This window comes from Portunus trituberculatus, chromosome 50 (assembly GCF_017591435.1).
Source record: "Portunus trituberculatus isolate SZX2019 chromosome 50, ASM1759143v1, whole genome shotgun sequence".
Classification (NCBI taxonomy): Eukaryota; Metazoa; Arthropoda; class Malacostraca; order Decapoda; family Portunidae; genus Portunus; species Portunus trituberculatus.
This window is the reverse complement of record NC_059304.1, coordinates 17,580,638-17,601,560: the sequence shown is the minus strand read 5'-3', so window position 1 is coordinate 17,601,560 and position 20,923 is coordinate 17,580,638. Positions and strand designations below refer to the sequence as shown.

The 20,923-nt window shown below is 39.8% G+C and overlaps 2 protein-coding genes across 5 annotated transcripts in view; both read right to left on the bottom strand.

The window, feature by feature from the left end:
- Positions 1 to 5,954: 5,954 nt before the first annotated feature.
- On the bottom strand, positions 5,955 to 13,363 carry LOC123500161 (N6-adenosine-methyltransferase catalytic subunit-like). The gene is made up of 11 exons (XM_045248855.1): positions 13,096 to 13,363; positions 10,497 to 10,683; positions 10,206 to 10,333; positions 9,735 to 9,862; positions 9,421 to 9,547; positions 9,068 to 9,245; positions 8,784 to 8,977; positions 8,114 to 8,258; positions 7,218 to 7,365; positions 6,663 to 6,838; positions 5,955 to 6,471 (listed from the first exon to the last, which is right to left on the bottom strand). The coding sequence occupies exons 1-11, from the start codon at positions 13,268 to 13,270 to the stop codon at positions 6,363 to 6,365; spliced, it is 1,695 nt and encodes a 564-aa protein (XP_045104790.1). The 5' UTR covers positions 13,271 to 13,363; the 3' UTR covers positions 5,955 to 6,362.
- Positions 13,364 to 17,562: 4,199 nt separating this feature from the next.
- LOC123500162 (transcriptional enhancer factor TEF-1-like) overlaps positions 17,563 to 20,923 on the bottom strand; it is a 121,512-nt gene continuing 118,151 nt past the window's right edge. For all 4 annotated transcript variants that reach the window (XM_045248856.1, XM_045248857.1, XM_045248860.1 and 1 more), the window contains one exon: positions 17,563 to 20,809. In XM_045248856.1, coding sequence (XP_045104791.1) covers positions 20,696 to 20,809 — 114 coding nt within the window. In that variant the 3' untranslated portion in view covers positions 17,563 to 20,695. The remainder of the gene's footprint in view (positions 20,810 to 20,923) is intronic.

The following is a 20,923-nucleotide window of genomic DNA, read 5'->3' as shown; positions in this document are numbered from 1 at the left end:
ACCATCCATTCCCTTCCTGTCATCTCCACTCTGTCATGCCCCAGCTCCCTCAGCACCACTTGCATCATTTCATACCTGTCTTTGGCATACTTCACACACTCCAGCACCACATGCTCCACCATCTCATCCTCTCCCACGTCACACATCTGGCACACTTTGCTGCGGGACTCAGACCATCTATAATTCCTTGCATTCACATCCATGCACTGTGCCCTAGCTCGGAAGAGAAGGTCCCCACCCAGGCTTCCATCACACCACTTTTCATACATTGGGGCCCCTTTCTCTCTATACCATTCCAAGGTACTCTTTTGCTCAATCCTATTCCTCCAGTCAGTCCCACACCTTTCACTACTCTGTCTATCCAGGGTTGCCAGGTGGTGCCAAATTTGGCAAACTGTGCCATAAAATGGCTATCTCTTAAAAAACTGCCAAATTCTTATGGCATTTTTGTAGTTTTGCCATAAAAATGCCATATTTTGAGAAATGTTTATAATTTCCTATCAAATCTGCATAGTTTTTTCCCCCCTCATGGAATCGGTGGAGATTTTTATTTCACTCTTATCCAAGATGGTAAATTAAATAGCCTGGGTTAAAAAATTGCCGTTTTCTATAGTGATATTTAAGAACTTCACGGCACTGTAAACAAAAACACTCGTCTGGCGGGCTACCAGCAGGCTTTGGAGCCACGGCTATGCTATTCCTTGGCTTATAAATTTATCATCATGCCCAAGGGAACTAAGAAGCCATGGATGGACTTGCATAAGCGTAAGTTAGAGGTTCTTTTGGTTCCCCACAAGCGCCCAAGATTGTTAACATAACATAACATATAATTAAGGATAACAAAGGGGCACTAGGACCCATCGAGGTTATCCCTTGTCAGTCACAGAGTGACCTCGTCATTACATTCTAATTTAATACATGCATTAAACACTACATACACTGCTACAACACATGCTGCTAATTCTATATGTATGACCCGTCAACAGGGCTCAGTCCTACATGCAACTTCTCAGCTATTTTAATCCCCATCCATGGGGACCAGCCATGTCTTGCTACAGTATATGTAGTATAACTTAAAAAATCGGTAAATCTTTACAACTACTACTTCCTCTGTTTCTGTATAATATGCACTTCTATGGCTAGCAGGGTAAGGGTACTGTGGAAATAAGGGGTTTTAACATGGCGGAAACTCATTTCAGTGGCAAGTAAATGAAGCAGCAGAAGTTTGAATATAACACAGTCTACTGATGTGTCAGTGTCAAAGCATTTGTGTATGTGTGTAAAATATTTCAATGACAATTCTGCAACTATAGACACACAGTTTTTGTCTCTCATACCAGTTTCTTCCACCACCTCTCTCTCACTCTTTTCTGAGATACAGGCCTTTTTTGATGAACACAATGTTCCCTTGAGTAACATAGTAGGACTAGGAACAGATGGTGCATCAAATCTATGTGGAGTTAATAACTCAGTTTTCACAAAAATCAAAGACTTTTCTCCTTATTGTAAACTGGTCAAATGTATATGTCATAGCTTAAGCCTTTGTGCTAAATATGCATTTTCTGAACTTCCCTCCAATCTTGGATTTCTACTTAGTGAAATATCTAAGTGGTTTAAATTTAGCAGTGAGAGGAGAGGTGACTATGAACAATTATTTCATGTAATGAATAGCAACTTGCCAAACCTACACCCAAGTAAGTTTGTTACTCCATCAGACACACGATGGCTGGTAACAGGGAAGGTGATTTTCTCCATTCTTACCCAGTGGCATGAACTTGTAGCTTATTTCAGATCAGTCAATTATCTAAAAAGCTATGCAAGCAGGCTTGTGTTAGAAATGTTAAATGAAAGATCTAATCTTTTGTATCTAACTTTTGCCTTACCACTTGTTAATGAGTTTGAGCAAATGAATGTATTATTTCAGCATACCAATGCTAACCAATGTCAGCTGTTTGATGATCTTAACACTTTCTATAGGTCATTGAGAAGTAGGGTATGTAAACCAGAGTTTGTTAACAGACATGAGCAGATTGATGATTCCCATGTAAAGGACCTTAAAGATATTCAGTTTGGTGCAAAGTTTTACCAAGAACTTAACCAGTCAAATTTGTCACAGGAAAAAGTGCATGACATAAAAGTAAGATGCTTAAAGTTCCTCATCACTGCAGTCAATCAAGTTGCTAAGAGATTTCCTGAAAGTTTGGGTTTTTACAGTACTCTGAAGTCTTTCCATCCAGCTACACTGCTTTCACAGACTAAATATGTAAGATTTTCTGATTTAAATCTGGAGGACTTTGATTCACGTAATGTTGATTTAGATAAAATTGAATCTCAGTATATGAACATCAGGATAATTGATTGGAGAGCATATGATGTTGATCTCAATGACATGAATGCCTTTTGGTGTTATATATACAATCACACAAATGCCATTGGCTCACCTTGCTTTCGAGATCTTGCAAGTTTAGTTTTGTCTGCTTTGGCTTTGCCTATATCAAATGCATTTGTAGAAAGAATGTTCAGCCATGTCACAATTGTGAAAAGTAAATTAAGAAACAAAATTAGCTGTGACCTTTTGAACAGCATTCTGATGATAAAATCTCATTTAATAACAAATAACTCATGTTGCAGAAATTTCACAGTGACAGAAGACATGCTACAAAAATTCAATGTAAGTATGTATAATAAGCCACAAGATCAAACACAAGAAGAACAGGTAGAAGGGATACTTGACCATCTTGATATGGATGATGATAATTTCATGCTCTAAAGGTGACTGAGTATGTAAAGCACACAGAGGATATTTCTATAATACATTTTAGTTAAGTGTCTTATGAAATGTTTTTATAAATTTTGCTACATAATGGAAAGAATCAAGCTTTATTTGATTTATATAATATATTTTTGTTGAAATACCTACCAAATAATATGAGTCAATTTTTGTTCCAGTGTCTTATGCAGCAATTATATTGTATGTTTTCTGGATATTAGAAGGAATACAGCTTTTATTTTCTAATATATATTTTAGTTTATTTTTTGTTCCATTGTCTTTTGAGATAAGATGTCAGATAAATTTGGCTGGATACTGGAAGGAATTAAACTTTATTTATACAGATTTTTTTTTATGTTAGTATATGTATGATTAACCTAGTTTTGATGTGGATGAAGATGGTAAAAGGTTTCACATTGATGGAGAATTGCCTAATTCCTGGAATAAGAAATTATTTAGTTTTGTTCCTCCTGCCTATGACTTAATAATTTTCAAAAAAGGTGTCTGGACACATGTCTAGACTTTATCCCTTACTTTTTAAGACTGGTATGTAGTTACTTATTTCCAATTTATTGGTTTTACATTGATAAAAATTCTTCGTTTTCATAGAGATGAAGTAGAAGAATATTCTTCCATTGTAATGTAACTCTCTCTCTCTCTCTCTCTCTCTCTCTCTCTCTCTCTCTCTCTCTCTCTCTCTCTCTCTCTCTCTCTCTCTCTCTCTCTCTCTCTCTATATATATATATATATATATATATATATATATATATATATATATATATATATATATATATATATATATAATTTTATTGCCAAAATGTTTGCCAACTTGGGCATTAGTGTTGCCAAATGCCAAAATTAACCCAAATTAATGCCACAAAATGTTGGAACCACCTGGCAACCCTGTGTCTATCTCACTCCTCCACTTCCTTACACCCCATTCTCTACCCTCTCCATTTCTAACTATCATACTCCAGTCCTTCTCTAAGTGCCTTCCTTCTACCTGCTGAAAACCCCAACTAGCTATTAGACCACTCTTCACCACCATCCTGACACACTTTTTCCCCCACTTGCTACTCCTGACATTCCACAGAAACACTTTTCTCACTGTTCTAACATCATTCATTCGCTCTAACCTAGCCTTATACCGTAGGATCGCTTTTACATACCTTTCTCTAAAAGTGCTCCAACCCATGTCTCCCTTAAGAGCCTCTACTGCTGCATATCTAGGTGCATTAAGTGCCCTTCTTGCAACTCTATTCTGCCCTATTTCTAACTTTTCTAGTTCACTTTCATTCCATGCAATCACATCTATACCATACATAATGCTCGGAACAGCCACGCTCTTCCAAACTTCTCGCAGCACGTCATATTTACTCGCTCTCATCCTTGCTGCACTTCCTAGCCGATCTACCCACTGACTCACCATGCTTATCTTCTCATTCTTTGTCTTCACGCAGCCAAGACTGGAGGATGTCTTAGGCAATAAGGTGTGCAATATGTGCATTTATTTATTGAAATACTTGTATTCTTGTTGTGTATACTGTCCAGAGTTATTTTTGTGATACTTTAACCTTAAGTCTTTGCCCAGGGGGTGGGTGGCAAGGCCCATCTTCCTCCTTTGTTGTAATTATTTATTAATTCAACAATAAATGTATCAATCAATCAATCCACACTGAGTTCCTCTCATCCTCTGACCCAGAGAGAGAGAGAGAGAGAGAGAGAGAGAGAGAGAGAGAGAGAGAGTATTAATCATCACTTTTCTTCTTTGATTATTTCTACATTGTATATTACACAGAGAGAGAGAGAGAGAGAGAGAGAGAGAGAGAGAGAGAGAGAGAGAGAGAGAGTAGACGTAACGTCATGAATTTCTTTGCAACGGTGTTACTATTTATACATATATATATATATATATATATATATATATATATATATATATATATATATATATATATATATATATGAGAGAGAGAGAGAGAGAGAGAGAGAGAGAGAGAGAGAATCAATCATCACTTTTCATCTTTGATTATTTCTACATTGTATATTACACAGAAAGAGAGAGAGAGAGAGAGAGAGAGAGAGAGAGAGAGAGAGAGAGAGAGAGAGTTTATAATTAAATTCGGGCATTCCCTTAATCTTGCCCACAAGCAATCTTGTAAAAAACTTTGCTCACAGCTTTCATCGGTCTTTCATAACTTCTGCCTCCGACATTTATCAAACTCTATATGGTACTATACTTTACTTGGTTTACTTAGTTGAAGCTAGAGGGTCTTCCTCACAGCTATGATGGTCCACCGTCGCTGCCAGTCCGAGAGTCAACCTTCAGGAGAACCATCTTGTCAGGCACAGAGATAGAGGCTGCCCTGCAGTGAGCTTTGTAGCCTGGGACTAGTCTGGGACGGGAGCTTCATCTGGCAGCATTTGCAATGAGTTGTCCAGTTCCTTCTCGAATCTGGACACTGAGCAGCCAGTGGTATATGACATTTTTGGGGAGTGTATTGAAGAGTCTGGGGACACTGTGTGAAAGACTGGAGGCAAAGAGGGTCTTCACTCTCCCTGGGCTTGTAGAAAGGAGAGCTTGTCTTTCACATGAGCGACCTGAGTGCTCACTGTTCTTAGATTTCAGTAGCACAGTGGTGGGGTGAGGCACTTGTTCCTCCAATATCTTTCACACATATATTTGTCTTTTCTCCTCTGTTGGGAACATAGCCCCAGCTTTGGCAGTCTCTGCAAATAATTCTACTCTTTCATGCCTTTCATTTTCCTAGTAAAGGCCCTCTGTACCAACTCCAGCTCTTGCATGTTACCCTTTTTGTGGGATAGCCAGAGCTGGCTGTACTAGTCAAGGACTGCTTGAATGAGAGCCTTCCTCAGTGCCAGCATGACGTCTTTCTCCCTTGACGTGAAGATACGGAGGACCCAACCTACCATCCGCCAGGCTTGATGATTGTTTCCAAGATGTACTGCTGAAAGGTGGCATCATCATTCATCTGGACACCAAGACACATGACAACATGGCTTAGTAAATATGTTGTTGTGCCCTGTACTGTACTGTACTGGATATTCATGGTTTGAGTGAAAAGATAGAGAATGGTTGTGGAATGTTCTGAAAACATGTGTGCCTGCATGTTGGCACTGTCTCCTGCACCCTTTAAGTATCAGGTTAAATTCTAAAGAACATAGAGAAAATTTAAATGATTTATCTTTACGGATATCATATCAACAATAATTCTACATCTATAAAACAATTTAGTTTGTAATAAAAAGTATATAACTATTTCAGACATCATAAAAGTACACAGCTCTTTGAATGTACAAACTGAGATGAATACTATTATTCATAGGAAAGTGAATATGTAAGTGACTCAGTTATCAATAGTGACAAATGATGGATGATCTTAATTACAGTAAAAGCAATTAATTAATTCTCAAGAACTGAAAAAAATAAAAAAACAATTTTAAAACACATAATTTTGCTCTTGAATAAGCACAATGTCTATAGTGAGTAAAATAGTGTTGTTTTCCCTGTCACTGATATACAATACCAATGAATTAATATAGTCATCAACAATGTGACAATTCTGCCATCATCCTAAGGAGAGGGCTTGCGGCAGATACCATCAGGGTACCGTTCTTTGAAAGCTTTCACCAGATCTTCCTCAAGCAGATTGACACCTTCCAGCTGGTTGCCTAGAGTCACCCTGGCAGTATAAAAAGTTCAAACATTAATATTAGATTGCTCATAAATCTTTTAGGTAAACAGAAAGAAGTGAGATATGAATATTTTGAATGATACAAACAACTCATCATCATGTGTCACACTATTTACTTTGGAGTTACTTAAGAAAAAAATTGCATCACTATAATAAATTCACTGTGCCTCTAAGCTTACCAGTTTGGCTGGACATTGTGAGGACGGCCAAAGAGTTCCAGCTTGCGTGTGCCAGGAGACAGGCGCTCAATGATGCCATAGATCTCATCTGGTTTGTGGCTGGTGGCACGAACCTCAGCTACAATTACATCGCCATCTAGACCACGATTTATCTTTGGATTGCCCTTCATGCCAACCTGAAAACAAAATAAAAGAGGATATATTTAATGATCAACATCATTTCATTGATTTTAAAATAAAACCCAAGGCAGAAAACATAGAGCTGGCATTATGGGTCATAATAGTTTGCAATGTTGTTGGCTCTGAATTTTCACCACTTTCATACACACTCAATGACAATATTCCTTGCTAAGTTAAAAATCTTGGCTGACTATGCAAATTACTATGAATGAATGTTGTATACTATGTAACCATTTTATTTGTATTTTTATTTCTTTAAATCATATTCTTGATTGGTATAAGAAAAGAAAAGAAAAAAACAAATAATCTGGCCTTGACACTAAGTTTTATCAAGTTCCGAAAGATACAAAGTTACAACAAGCATCTATGTCTCACCAGGCAGTGTTCCTTGCCATGGTTGAGCCAGTGACCCGTCCTGCCAGTACGAATGATCCTCTGCAGCTGGTTGGTCTTGACCCAGATGATTTCGTCCACTCGCTCATAACCCCACAACTTGAGACACTCCCGTCCTAACTCCATTGCCCTGAAACACACCATATGTCACCACCACCTGCAACGACCACACTGTTTGTCAAGAGTAGGGTTGACATATGTCTGGATTTTCCTAGACATGTCTGGAATTCATGTGCTGAAATCTGTGTCAGGGAGGATTTCTGAAAATTGCTCAAATGTCCAGAATTTTGGCTTCCATCAATAACTGTCAAACACACACACACATGCACGCACACACACACACACAATTATCATTATATCATATATGACATGATGGGAGAGAGAGATTGGGATGGATTAATTGGATAGAAGCTACTTTAGTCTGGTTTCAGTCAATTCTAATGTGTATGGGTCCTGAATAGTTGATGACAGGGTTGCCATATTTTTTCCACCAAAATATGCTAAATGGTTCCAAAAGATATGCCAAACTATGCCAACCTGTCCACTACTGTATTTCTATTCTACCCCTTTCCCCCCAACAATTTTTGTAAGACCTAAATGAAAAATGTGTGACCACAGATACACTTGGTATATCTCAGGAAATCAAATGTCAAAAGAAGGATCTTGCAGTGAAAAAGTATAAAAACTAGATACAGTTTTCCATATCTGAAAATTGTGACAAATAAAAAAAAAAAAATTGCCAAAATTCTTACTAAGCCTAAATGAAAAAAATGTGACCACAGATTTGTTTAGTATATCTCAGAGAACCAAATGTAAAAAGGAGAAACTTGTAGTGAAAAGCAAATATCTGAAAATCAGAAGTATCTATTAGCACTAACCTGCCAGTCACCCACAGGAAGATGAGTCCCTCATCCTGCATGATGGGAATGTTGAGCTGCCTCATCTCATCATCAGACATGGTGCCGTAGGGAAGTTCCATGTGAATATCCCATGGTGGATCAGCCATGATCACTGCAAATTTTCCTGTGGATGGGACACAGACATCTACCTTATTGGCATCATCAGTCTGGTATGAAAATAATTTCCATGAAGACCAGCACATCATTCACACTGATGAGCTTGGAGGTTAGCATCACAAGACTGATTGGCTGTAAAGATGACTACTCACCATTGGCTGTTTCCTAAGATGAAGATGCACTTAAGAGTTCTGATTAGAGAGCTGAGGTGGCATCACACTGAACATGACAAAGTACCTGCTAGACATTTCAAAACATAACTTCCAGAAATATTACCAGCAGAGGAAACAATGAAGATTTGTGAGTGTGGAATGGAGTCACAAAGTTAAAATTCAACAGGAAAGCTACCTCTTTTTTTGCTCACTCTAAGATAGGATACTATTTCAACAATCTTCTTGTAAAGAGATATAGCCAAGAAATGTATCAACATGCAAACATACACATTTATAATCACATACACAAGCATGTGTATACACCCTCATGTACAGTAACACTCAAAGCAAGCCAACAGACAACACCCTTAACACAGTACCTAATATGGACATGTCCAGGAACCTGAGGTCACACTGGATCCACTGTGGGGGGAAGAGAATGGTACGCTCATCCTGCCGGGGGCGTTCCAGTGGTGCCATCAAGGAGGATGGCTGCTCCTGCTGTTGTTGCTGCTGCTGCTGCTGCTGCTGTTGCTCACTTACTCCCGTGTAATCAACTTCATAGTGGACGTACCTGAGAATAGAAGAATGGGAGATGACATTGAGCACCTTCAAGATGACAGCTAGAACACAAGTCTAGCAAAGGGAAGCTAGTGAGGCTGACCTGCAGGTGTCCATGTGGAAACAGGTGTTAAGGAAGGAACAGTCACCAAGAGACTCATCCGTATGCTTCTGGATAATCTTGCGGAAGTGAAGGCGGCCACACTGCAGCCCTCCCTTCTTTGTTGTCCGTTCACACTCTTCCTTCGTGCCATGAGGACAAAACTCCTGCACCTTGGCCCCTGCAATGCCACAAGACAATTAGTAATTCAATAATCATTTTGAGTACTCAAAAAATAAATATATAAATAAATAAATAAAAAAGAATAAACAAATCAGCATGCACTTTCACCTCTGTTGTTAATATTTTATGAAGTATTATCACCAAACTAAGTTCACACAGCCCATGACACTTGCCTCCTTGGGACCTAAAGCGCTGGGCAATGCTCTGTTCCTTGGCTGTGGGTTTACTTAACAGTTCCATGATCTCCTCTCCAACCTTCTTGGTTTCACGTTCCCGAATGCTCTGGACTGACAGCAGGCTCTGGGAAAGGCAGGATAGAGTAACTTGAGAACTTGAAGGGTTCAACAAAGAGCAATTTCTGCAGCTACAAAATATGTATTATCACTTCACTGATCAGTCATCAGTCTAATGGTTTTCTAACTTAATCATTCACCAACAACAATATTCAAGATAACAGAAAACTTTGGGCTTATCAATAAGACAATACCATAACATCATCCTCTTGTCTATCTTTCCTCTTCTCTTTGTCATTTATTACTTTCTTTGTCTGGCGTGGCAGCTTAGAGGGCGGCTCCTCTGAGGTGCTGGCACTGTTCCCTGCTGGAGGATTCTCTTCTGCAGAAGGATGGGATATCAAGAGTAATATGGCTCACTAAGGAGACACCACAAAAATCAAAAGTACCCAAAATAGCAATTTCTCTTGACTAGGTATTTTTCAATTCTATTTAGCTTCCATACAAGACACTTATTAACAAAGAAATACATGTAATACAATTACTCAAATTCTCATAATGAAAAACTCCAAAACTATTAAATGTTATCCCCAATATGAGGAACTAAGTTTAAAATTCAACATAAGTTAGCCATCCATTCAGTTTCAATGATTAATATTACACCATTACATTCAGTATGCTATTCAAAGTAGCTACACATAAGGTTAGTGCATGGCAGGCATTACCTTGCTGGGAAGACACACTGTGGGATCTCTTCTCCTTGTGTTCTGCACCCAAGACAGCTGTCACTCTGCTGTGCTGCACTGCTGTCACCGTGATGGTGGTGTGACCTTCCCCTCCATCTTGAGTTATACTGCACATAAATATAATCTTTAACTTCACAACAAAGTTATAAAAAGGCCTCATGATTGCTTGGTCAAGGATTAAACATGTTTATCATCAATAAACTGGGATAGTATGGCCATTTTGAGATGATGAATAGTAGAGGTGAAATTGAAAGACAAGTAGCCACTCACCTTATGAGCTCCTTGTAGGCAAATTTTTGTAGTAGGTTGTCAATGTCCTTTGCCTCAATATTCTTGGCCAGTTTGTTGGTGAGGGTGAGGGTGAGGTGAGCGGCAGGCACAGGAGGCACTGCCCCATTCAGGCACTCCAGCAAGGCACACTCTAGACTCCAGTCCTCACTTCCATTGGAGGCAGTGGCTGCACAGATCAATACCCATTACAATCAAGCATCTACTGTAAATACATGGTCTGACGACTCCCACAAGACCACTGCTTCAGCCAACCCATCACCAGCATTCACTAAAGGTTTATAGTAATTTTACAAAGCCTTGACAATATAATATCAGTGTCTCAGCAGTCAAGACAGAAGGAAGTTAGAAGTCCTTAGTGTGACTTTAAAAGGAGTGTCTCCATTATCATAACACTGACTTGGAATTAGTATTGAAATACATGGAGGGTATTAGTGGGGGAGCAGATTGCCACAAGTTAAGAGGTGAAGGGTTTAGTTGAATATAGTTTACAGATCCTCTTTTCTGTCATGTGGACAAGAGACCAACAGATAGCAAAGTTAAGGAACAAATATCTCCCGTCCTCATCCCTAAGAATAATGTGAAGCTGGATCTTTGTTTTCTCCTATCCTGAGGCTCCACTTTCCCAGCACATACACAAGTTTGCTGAGAATTTTGAATGAAATACAGAAGAATGAAAGTATGTATTGTATTTGCTTCTTTTCTTTGTTATATCTTTCACAGACAAGGGCAACAATAAGGCTGAAAAAGTAACATAACATAACATAACATAAATAATAGGATAACAAAGGGCCACCAGGGCCCATCTAGGTTATCCTGTATCAGTCGCACAGCGACCTCGTCATCAGTACTTAAAGATACACTTACAAGTACACAATACATTATATACTAATTCTAAATATTTGGCCCATTAACAGGGCTAAATCCTGCAGCGAAATCCTCTACAATCTGTGATCCCCATACAAGGGGATCATGTCTTGTTTAACTATAGTAAATTTCTTATAAAAACTATCATGCAGTGCTATACATAATTATAAATCTAATAAATTTAAGTGCTTATCTAATCTGTTTTTAAACATTGTCAAACTAGTGCTATTTACAACCCTCTCTGGCAATGCATTCCAGAAGTCTACCACCCTATGACTAAAGAAATATTTTCTTATATCTAACCTGCAGCCTTGCTTTCTAATCTTCCTGCCATGATTTCTAGTCCTATTTCCCTCCTCTAAGGTAAAGAAAGATCTCACATCTATGTAGTTTGTATCTGAGAACATTTTAAATAACTCTATCATATCCCTCTTATACATCTCCTCTCAAATGAAAACATGTTTAATTCCTTTAATCTATCTCTATACTCCAGGCGCTTTAATGCTGGTATCATCCTAGTTGCTCTTCTCTGAACTGCTTCTAACATGTTGATATCCTGCCTATAATGGGGTGACCAGGCCTGTATGCAATACTCTAAATGGGGCCTAACATAGGAATTATATAAGCTACGCACCACTTCCTTACTTTTATAACTAACATTTCTATTTATAAAACCCAGGATCCTATTTGCCCTATTTCTTGCTTCTAAACATTGCTTTGAAAATTTCATAGTCCTCTCTATCACTACTCCTAAATCCTTTCCTTCCTCTACTGCCTCTAGCCAACATCCCTCCATCTCATAGCTAAAGTTTGTGTTGTCTTTACCTAAATGCATAACCTGACACTTTTTAGAATTAAACTCCATCTGCCACCTGTCTGCCCATGCTATCAGCCTGTCCAGGTCTCGTTGTATTCTGTTATTGTCCTTTTCACCCTGTACTGCACATGCTATCTTAGTATCATCTGCAAACTTTGATACTTTACTACTAATTTCTATATCTAAATTGTTAATGCACACCAAGACAAGAAGAGGTCCTAGCACTGATCCTTGGGGTACCACAATAACCACTTCCTTCCACTCAGACATTGCCCCATTTAATACTACTCTCTGTTTCCTATCAAAAAGCCATTCACTAATCCAATCAACTAACCTACCCCCAGCTATTATATTCAGTGCACACCATACACACACTTAGAAGAATGCAGAAAAAAAAGTACATGGATAGTGACAGGCATGCAGTTTGAGTTACTACTCAGTGTTTGGAAGAAGCTATTCTGCACATTAAGTATTTCCGAGCAAAAAACTAAGGTGCTTTTTCATGTCAAGATCCAGCCGATAAAGATATCTAGTCCCGTCGAGTCCAGTAGTGGGCGTGGGACTGCCTTTGTATCAGTGCCCACTTTCATCATCAAATCCTGTTTTTTTGTTGGGTCTTATTGTTGCAGCTTGCTTTATCTTCTGCTCCAAATCGTGATCACATAATTCTTTCTCTATTCTATTTCTTCCACTGTTAATGCATCAAACAAAAGTATATTTAAAATTTTGTTATTTCTTGGTTGGTTTTCAATATTTTGTAAAGGTTTCGTTCTGTCTGCAGTTGAGTCAATTAACGTAATGACTTCAAACCTAACCTAGCCATCGGATCAAAACGCTAATGCTACCGTAATACTATCCCACCCACGTTCAGGCAGCACACACTTTCATAGCACTCACCTGGAGGGGGCGGGGGCGGGGTAGTGGGGGGCATGATGGGGTTAGGGCTGCCACCGCCGCCCACTACGGAGCTCAGCAGAGTCTCCCGTTCAGCTCGCCGCTTTTTTATCTTTTCCCTGAACCTTTCTCTGTTACTCTTGACCCTCTGGATATTGGCCCATGTCTCGTCCCCCATCGTCCTGACTCCTGACACCAAGAACACAACAACACAGCAGCACTACCTTCGCACTCCACACGCCCGACGTAAACAAACTTTCAGATATAGATACTAAGACTAGACAGCCTGCCTTGGATATCACTGACGCCATGCTGAATCCACTCTTCAAGCTAGTCATTTGTATCAGGCCTATTTTCCTTATTTTTCGATATAAAATAATTTTGTATTATATCAATTAATTAAATCTTACATTAAGAATCTTATAGACGCTATTTAGTATGCTTGCAGTCTAACACCAGTGCTTACTTTCATGTACCTAGCTTCGTTTCGCCATGTTTCTACTCTCTGGCTTGGGCTTTCTTTTTATTTATCTAACCAAGTCATCGACACATTTTATATGATGGGTACCATCTTTGATACTACAGAAAATCTGATGGCAGTAGTTTATCCCTAAGAACACTTTGCCACTTAAAAGAAAAAAAAAAAAAGTTCATAGTCATGACAATCTCTACGTTTATATCCCCAGCCTTCTGTCGTTCTCATCCAAATCTTTCTATTTTTTTCTGTAAGATTTGACGCGTCTTTTTCCACATCAAAAGATTCATACGCGCGCTCCTTTCTTCCCATCCAGCTAATTAATCCATCTATATGACTCTATTGTTACTATGAGCCCCACAAAGGATTGATAAAGACTCATATTCTTTCTTCTGGTCAGCAGTCTCCTCTTAGTTCTTATCTCGTTCTTGCATGAACTTTACTCTCTTATTTCACACACTACCTCTGCCAGACTGACATTTATCCCATCTTAATCCTTCTCTCATCCTTTCCTCTAAAAATCTATCCTCATATTCTTGTGGAGATCATCTTGCACCAACTTTATCTATGTTCATACACCAGTGCTTCCCAGCATGTAGTAATATACGTACCACGAGTGATACGGGAGAGCCTTCCAGGTAGTACTGTACATGAGCACTTTCAGAATCATATGCATACAGCTTGTTTTAAAACGTCTTACGTCTACCAGCGTTTTTTTTTCTTTTTTTCCACTGATCATCTTCGTGACCAAGGATTCTCTGTATATTCCTTGGACGTGACAGTGATTTCCATTACTTTTAACACTTGTATAAAATGTATAAACTGAAAGCAGCATCCTGGTATTTTCATTTTTCATACTTATTGGAAAAATAATTAACAATTTGTAGCTTTATCTTACAATACAGTTAATATAGCCTTACTATGCACTAATAAGTAAGAATAATAACATTAAACTTATGTTTTGAATTTTAGATATAAATGTGCAGTAATTCATGTCGTATTCTTTTATGCACATCTGTTTCTAAATTAAATACGACACCTCTTTGCACCGGGAAATCGAAGAAAAAAAAAAAAAAAAAAGAAAGAAAAGGTCTACACTTCTTAGCTTCATAATTACAAGGCTTTTTAATGATGTCTATCAGACGTGATTTTTAACTCGAACTGTTAGTAAAGTAGTGACTAGTGACGTTTGGAGTTTTGCATACACTTTAGAACTATTTGCTTTTACTGCGTCCTTTCAAGGTATATTTTCAGCCTCTCGGTTGCCTTTTGTATTAATAAACTGTTAATTATTATTACTACTTCTATTACTACACACACACACACACACACACGGTAGCTCAGTGGTTAGAGCGCTGGCTTCACAAGCCAGAGGACCGGGGTTCGATTCCCCGGCCGGGTGGAGATATTTGGGTGTGTCTCCTTTCACGTGTAGCCCCTGTTCACCTAGCAGTGAGTAGGTACGGGATGTAAATCGAGGAGCTGTGACCTTGTTGTCCCGGTGTGTGGTGTGTGCCTGGTCTCAGGCCTATCCGAAGATCGGAAATAATGAGCTCTGAGCTCGTTCCGTAGGGTAACGTCTGGTCTGGCTATCTCGTCAGAGACTGCAGCAGATCAAACAGTGAAACACACACTGCGTAGTGTAGTGGTTAGCCGTAGTGTAGTGGTTAGCACGCTCGACTCACAATCGAGAGGCCCGTGTTCGAGTCCCGGAATGCGGCGTGGCAAATGGGCAAGTCTCTTAATGTGAAGCCCCTGTTCACCTAGCAGTAAATAGGTACGGGATGTAACTCGAGGGGTTGTGGCCTCGCTTTCCCGGTGTGTGTTGTGTGTGATGTGGTCTCAGTCCTACCCGAAGATCAATCTATGAGCTCTGAGCTCGCTCCGTAATGGGGAAGACTGGCTGGGTGACCAGCAGACGACCGAGGTGAAATACACAACACACTTCGAGTCCCGGGAAGCGGCGAGGCAAATGGGCAAGCCTCTTAATGTGTAGCCCCTGTTCACCTAGCAGTAAATAGGTACAGGATGTAACTCGAGGGGATGTGGCCTCGCTTTTCCGGTGTGTGGAATGTGGTATGGTCTCAGTCCTACCTACCCGAAAAACGGTCTATGAGCTCTGAGCTCGCTCCGTAATGGGGGAAAACGGGCTGGGTGACCAGCAGACGACCGTGGTGAATTATACTCACACACCCGTATCCTTCCCGTCCTGCTCTTGTACCTGCTCACCCACGCCCGCTCCTGCTCCGTGATTCCGTCTTGCATCCGCTCAACTCCTCCCCGGTCGGCCCCGCGCCTCCCGCGGCTACAGAAACGACACTTTAACCCCTTCAGTAGCATGTCGTGCTTTAATATTTATTTTGCTTACTATTTGGTGATTTGATACAGCTTCAGAAACTCATGTGGGGATCAAAATAGTGAAGACTGGCTATCAATCTTCTGACCTCCATAAACCGTTCCTAATGTAAACAAAATCGTCTAATCATAGCCAAAACTCGTGGTAAAAATTCGTCCCAGTATTGGTTAAACGTATTTTCTCAGCTTTTGCATGCGTTTCTAAGTGTTTTCAGGACTGTGGATGCAGGAGGATGAGAGTGAGTGTGAGAGCGCGGAGGAAGAGTCACTCACCAAATATGCAAAAAGAAAAAAAGAAAAGAAAAAAAAAAATCTTGGCGTGAGGAAAATAATATTTTCCTTTTATTAATGAAGTTGGCATTGTTTTAACATCCGAATTGTTATTAGCAAAGTAAAACAAGTTTCAAGCCACAATGGAATCAAGTTTAGGTGTTTTTGTTTATCGAAAAAATAACATTAAAGCCACTCCATGAAATATTACTTTTTTTTCTTTTAATTAGCACACCTAGAAATGTTTTGGTGCATGATATAATACTTTGAAATATATATAAAGAAAACATGACTCAAGATTTAGTCTAACTATTTGTTTTCAAAATTACAAATTTTTAACTACCAAAATAGAAAACAGAAATCTTTATATAACGAAAAATCTGTTTTCTTTATTTGGCTGAAAACCAAATAAAAAAAATCGTATTCAGAAAGTGTAATATAATGTAGTGAGGCTGGGCTTTCCTTCTCAACATTATAACATGTTTGTGGTATCATTAGTTTGAAGTACAGACGGTTCGTTGAACTTAGCTTTGTAAGCAATAGGCTTGGTAACGTTATTAGATTTTGGCAATTCAAGTATTTGTTGCATTTAAAAATGTAGTGCATTCCTGTCTGGGTGCCTTTTTTTTCTCCTGGTGATTTTTAAAGTGAATTACGTACGTAAATATTGGGCCACAGGGAGACCTCAGCCATATCTTACCCTCACCCTTCGGCTATTTCGCCAATGTTTACCTGCATTCTCCTGCGTTTCCACACCCAGAGAGTGAAGCCGAGAATTAACTACAAAAATAGATAAATAGCCCATTACTGTGTTAAATAAGCCAATGGTTATGTATATCCCCGTTCAGACCCTAACAGTGTTCACCATGACCAGGACCAAATCATACCCATTACCTGACTCTTCATCACACATCTTTTTCCTCCTGCTCCTGTATTCTCTCTTCCCAGCCCTTGATATCCAACAAGTACCACTACTCCCTTATACTGTACAATGTCTTTTGAATTAATCTCAGTCTGTGTTGAGACATTCCATTTTTTTCTCCAATGTGATTCAAATACTTGGGACAGACAGCCTGTCTCCAAAAGAAAGTCACCATACTATGTAATGCAATCTATAATTGTAAAACAGGTAACATAATACAATAATGTACTTCACTCAATTCTTCTTTCACATCCTTCTCAAGCCTACCATCTCTCTCTCTCTCTCTCTCTCTCTCTCTCTCTCTCTCTCTCTCCATACTAAATACTACAGCTTTCACCACCTCAGTGTAAATGAGAACAGTACACCAGGCCCCTTACCTCTGTATCCCTGATATCAAGTCAAGACTTTGTGATTAAGCCAACTGGATAAGGAAAAGTGAAAATTCACGTAAAAATGTCTATTTTATACAACTGTACAAAATGGTATTTTATCCAGTCTACCACGGTGGTAAACTTATGTTTCGGCCAATAACTCTGAAAACTCATAAAATGGTCAAGAAACACACTTTACAACAAAGTCAGATTCTGTGACAAGTTTTAGACCAAGACTTAACTGAGTTAAGTCTGAGTCAAATACCAATTCAAATACTTATCAGGGATCTTATTTCATATAATCTAAATTCATAAAACAATATGCTCCACAACATACAGCCTATTTTTCAAAACATCTATTTTGTTTCTTTATAATATATCATATTTTGCTCTATATCTACAATATCAACATTGTCAATAACCCTGCGACTCAGACTCAACCCAGCTAAGTGGTGGCCTAGCATGTGTCTGCAGCCACCAAGGGCGGACAGCCACACTCCACCTTTGTCCCGGGGAAGGCCGCCTCCACCGCAGGGAAGAAATTAGAAGTGCATGACTTGAATAACATGCTTAGCATAATATATTTTTGTCTCTGTTTGCATCCTTGGTATGATAATTACTGATAAAATTCTGCAATGCATTTACAGTATGATAACCTCCTTGTGGCACGCAGTAACAGCAATCTACACTCAGAGTGGATACTATCCTGTGTTCCTTTATCACAGCAGTATGAGGCTCACTTATCCTGTATTTTGAACAGCTGCTCAAGTCAGGGCTGGTCACCAGCCAGATAAGATGGTTGTTACCACACACAGGCTTAATAAACACATCATGGAACTGAGAAAACCACTAAAAATAATGCATGTCTTCTGATTGCTAGCTTTTGATGACACTGGATTAATATGACAAGTAAACATGACTTCGTGTCACGTTCTATGCACACATACACGTTTTGTCACAAGGAAGGAATATCCAAGGCTCTGAACCATTCATTTAGTTAATAATACTGAGTGTTTCAAACATGAGCCTTTAATACACCAAAAAATGCCACACTAGGAGCCTCTGTTATTATAGCCTCTGATATAAGTTTGGGGCCTCAGTCTGTTGCTCTGACTCTCACCCAGAGTGTCTCAGTCCACCACACACAAAGGACAGTCACACTTCCTGAATACAGGCTACACAAGACTGATAATACTTTCTCATATTGGCCTTGGGATGCTAAGATTGGTGTCTTCAAAATCTAAGTCACAAAATAAAAATTTGCACCACTGTACTACTTAATAAAACACTTCCAAAGCTCGACAGCAATAAATAGATAAAAAATAAACATACTAAAAACATAAATGAACAAAAACAACAGCACCTTTAGATCTCATGAAAAGTTTGCAGCTGTGTAACAGGACAGCAGCCAGTGGTGGCCTGAGGATGCTGGGCCCTGCACTGGCCAGGGAGGACTTGAAGGATGTGGTTAGGGCTGGTGGACAAGAGAGGTAGTTGCTGGGATAATCAATCTGCCTTTCCTTCCCACTCTGAGGACTTGTGTTAGCTGGGTGGTGGTGTCTCAGGTCTCATCACATGCCAGCAACCACCACCTGGGCCTCCTTGATCTGTTGACTCATTCTATCAAACTATTGAACAAAAATGCTTCAGCTGTAACCTTCCTCAGACAGTAGGGAATAGAATGGCTAAACAATGAAGGCACTTTGTGTGCTATCGACCCAAAAAAATTCTCGTAAATCAGCATTAGGTGAAAAAGCCTTGGCATGAATTAGCATAAATTATCATTTAATATGGCAATCTTTGCTTACTTGTATAAAAATTAATGAAAGCCACAGCACACTGGTGATGCTGTGCTGCAGGAAAATGTCTTACTTCAGGACTCCCCACGTCTGTCTTGGCACTAAAACAGCAACACAATGAAGTGGAACACAACTATTACCATTCATAACTTCACCTCCTGACTTTTAAAGCCTTTGGATAAGAACATCTGAGATCACAAAAAATTCCCTAACAACATCAACAACTTGCAAAGAAATGAAATAATAATAATTATAATAATCTACCGGTATATGTGTGGGGCAGGAGGGACGCACGCTGGGGAAGGGGACAGCATGGGGCCCTCCTGCGTCTGCTACACTAGCAACAGTTCTTAAAAACACTGACAAACCTAAACTACAGGAGACAGAAAGAAAGATATTAAAATAAAATAAAAGAAATTAAACAAGAAGCGATATGTGTAGAATGATCGTTAGAAGCTGCTTATTTTGGCAAAACAGCCTTCAATGATAGTTTGTACAAGTGGAGAGAAACAGTGTATAATACAATGATAGAGATGTGAAAGACACTGTCATAAGGATGCCTCACCATGGACTTGCAAACAGATTTAATTTTCTCAAGTATAAATTACAAAAATATTCAATCACTTTATTCATATTTGGGTAGTCACATCGTATGCATCATGTGGTTTGAGAATGCTGGTGTTTATTTTTTGGTTAAGTACAGTAGGCATTGCATGGTATTTGCATGTTGGTGACCTGGCTGGTGCAGCGGCAGCACGGCACCACGTTGCCTCCAAGCATCCGTCACTTGGCACACGACAGGCCACACCCGCCCACTCCTCCCACACACACCAGCTGCCTTCCCTGTCTGTACATGCTATTATGCTCAGCCACCACTGCTAACCCACACTCTTGCCGCTGATGGAACACTGCCAATGAGGGCAGCAGCAGTGGTCGTTCAGAGCCGTAAGTCTGAATATCAGACCACAAGAACTCTGCATGTTGCATCGGTGACCAATACTGAGCCTCTATGTGTTGCTGGGTCACTCGAAGACACCTGCAGGGCTTGAGTATCATGTTTGCACTGTGGGGAGTGTCTTATGCTACCATTCGGTGCAGTGGTGGGCAGCTCCACCTCTGGAGGATGCCAACTGAAGGAGGATGAGCTGCCAGACTTTCCAGTACAACCGTGTGAGTAACAAACTCCCTCCTGCCACACACTGGTGGGAACCACCATGTCTTCCTGGTGTCACTGGTGTGGAAGGGCAAGAGGAGGTCAGGTTAGGTCGGGTTGGGTCGGCACTGTGACTGGTGAGCTACAAAGCTATTGTCCCTCACAAGGCATGTCTTCCCACTGCAGAACGTGATGCTATACAAGAAGCCAGCTCAGCTCCTGGCAAGAAGCGAAGAGGAGCTGCCCTGGGGCGTGGTGTTAGTCCTTGACCAAGCGGTAGATGTGGTGTTGCGCCCCGTGTTCCGACGTGGACACTTCAAACACATAGGCCACGCACAGCAGTGTCTCCTGTGTGTCTCGGTTGGTCACCACCTGGGAGAGGAAGTAAATAGTGAAAGTCATGTGTGTAAGAATCCTGAATAAAACTGTAATACAGCTAAATGTAATATAACACACTCATGATGATGCTACATTATTATATAGTAA

Excerpts from the sequence above, each read along its gene's own strand:
- LOC123500161 (XM_045248855.1), bottom strand. The coding sequence starts at position 13,270 with ATGGGGGACGAGACATGGGCCAATATCCAGAGGGTCAAGAGTAACAGA. Across the intron at positions 9,863-10,205 it reads CAGTGTGTCTTCCCAGCAAG|AAGAGAATCCTCCAGCAGGG; the intron begins GTAATGCCTGCC and ends ATCCTTCTGCAG. Across the intron at positions 9,246-9,420 it reads GCGCTTTAGGTCCCAAGGAG|GGGCCAAGGTGCAGGAGTTT; the intron begins GCAAGTGTCATG and ends GTGGCATTGCAG.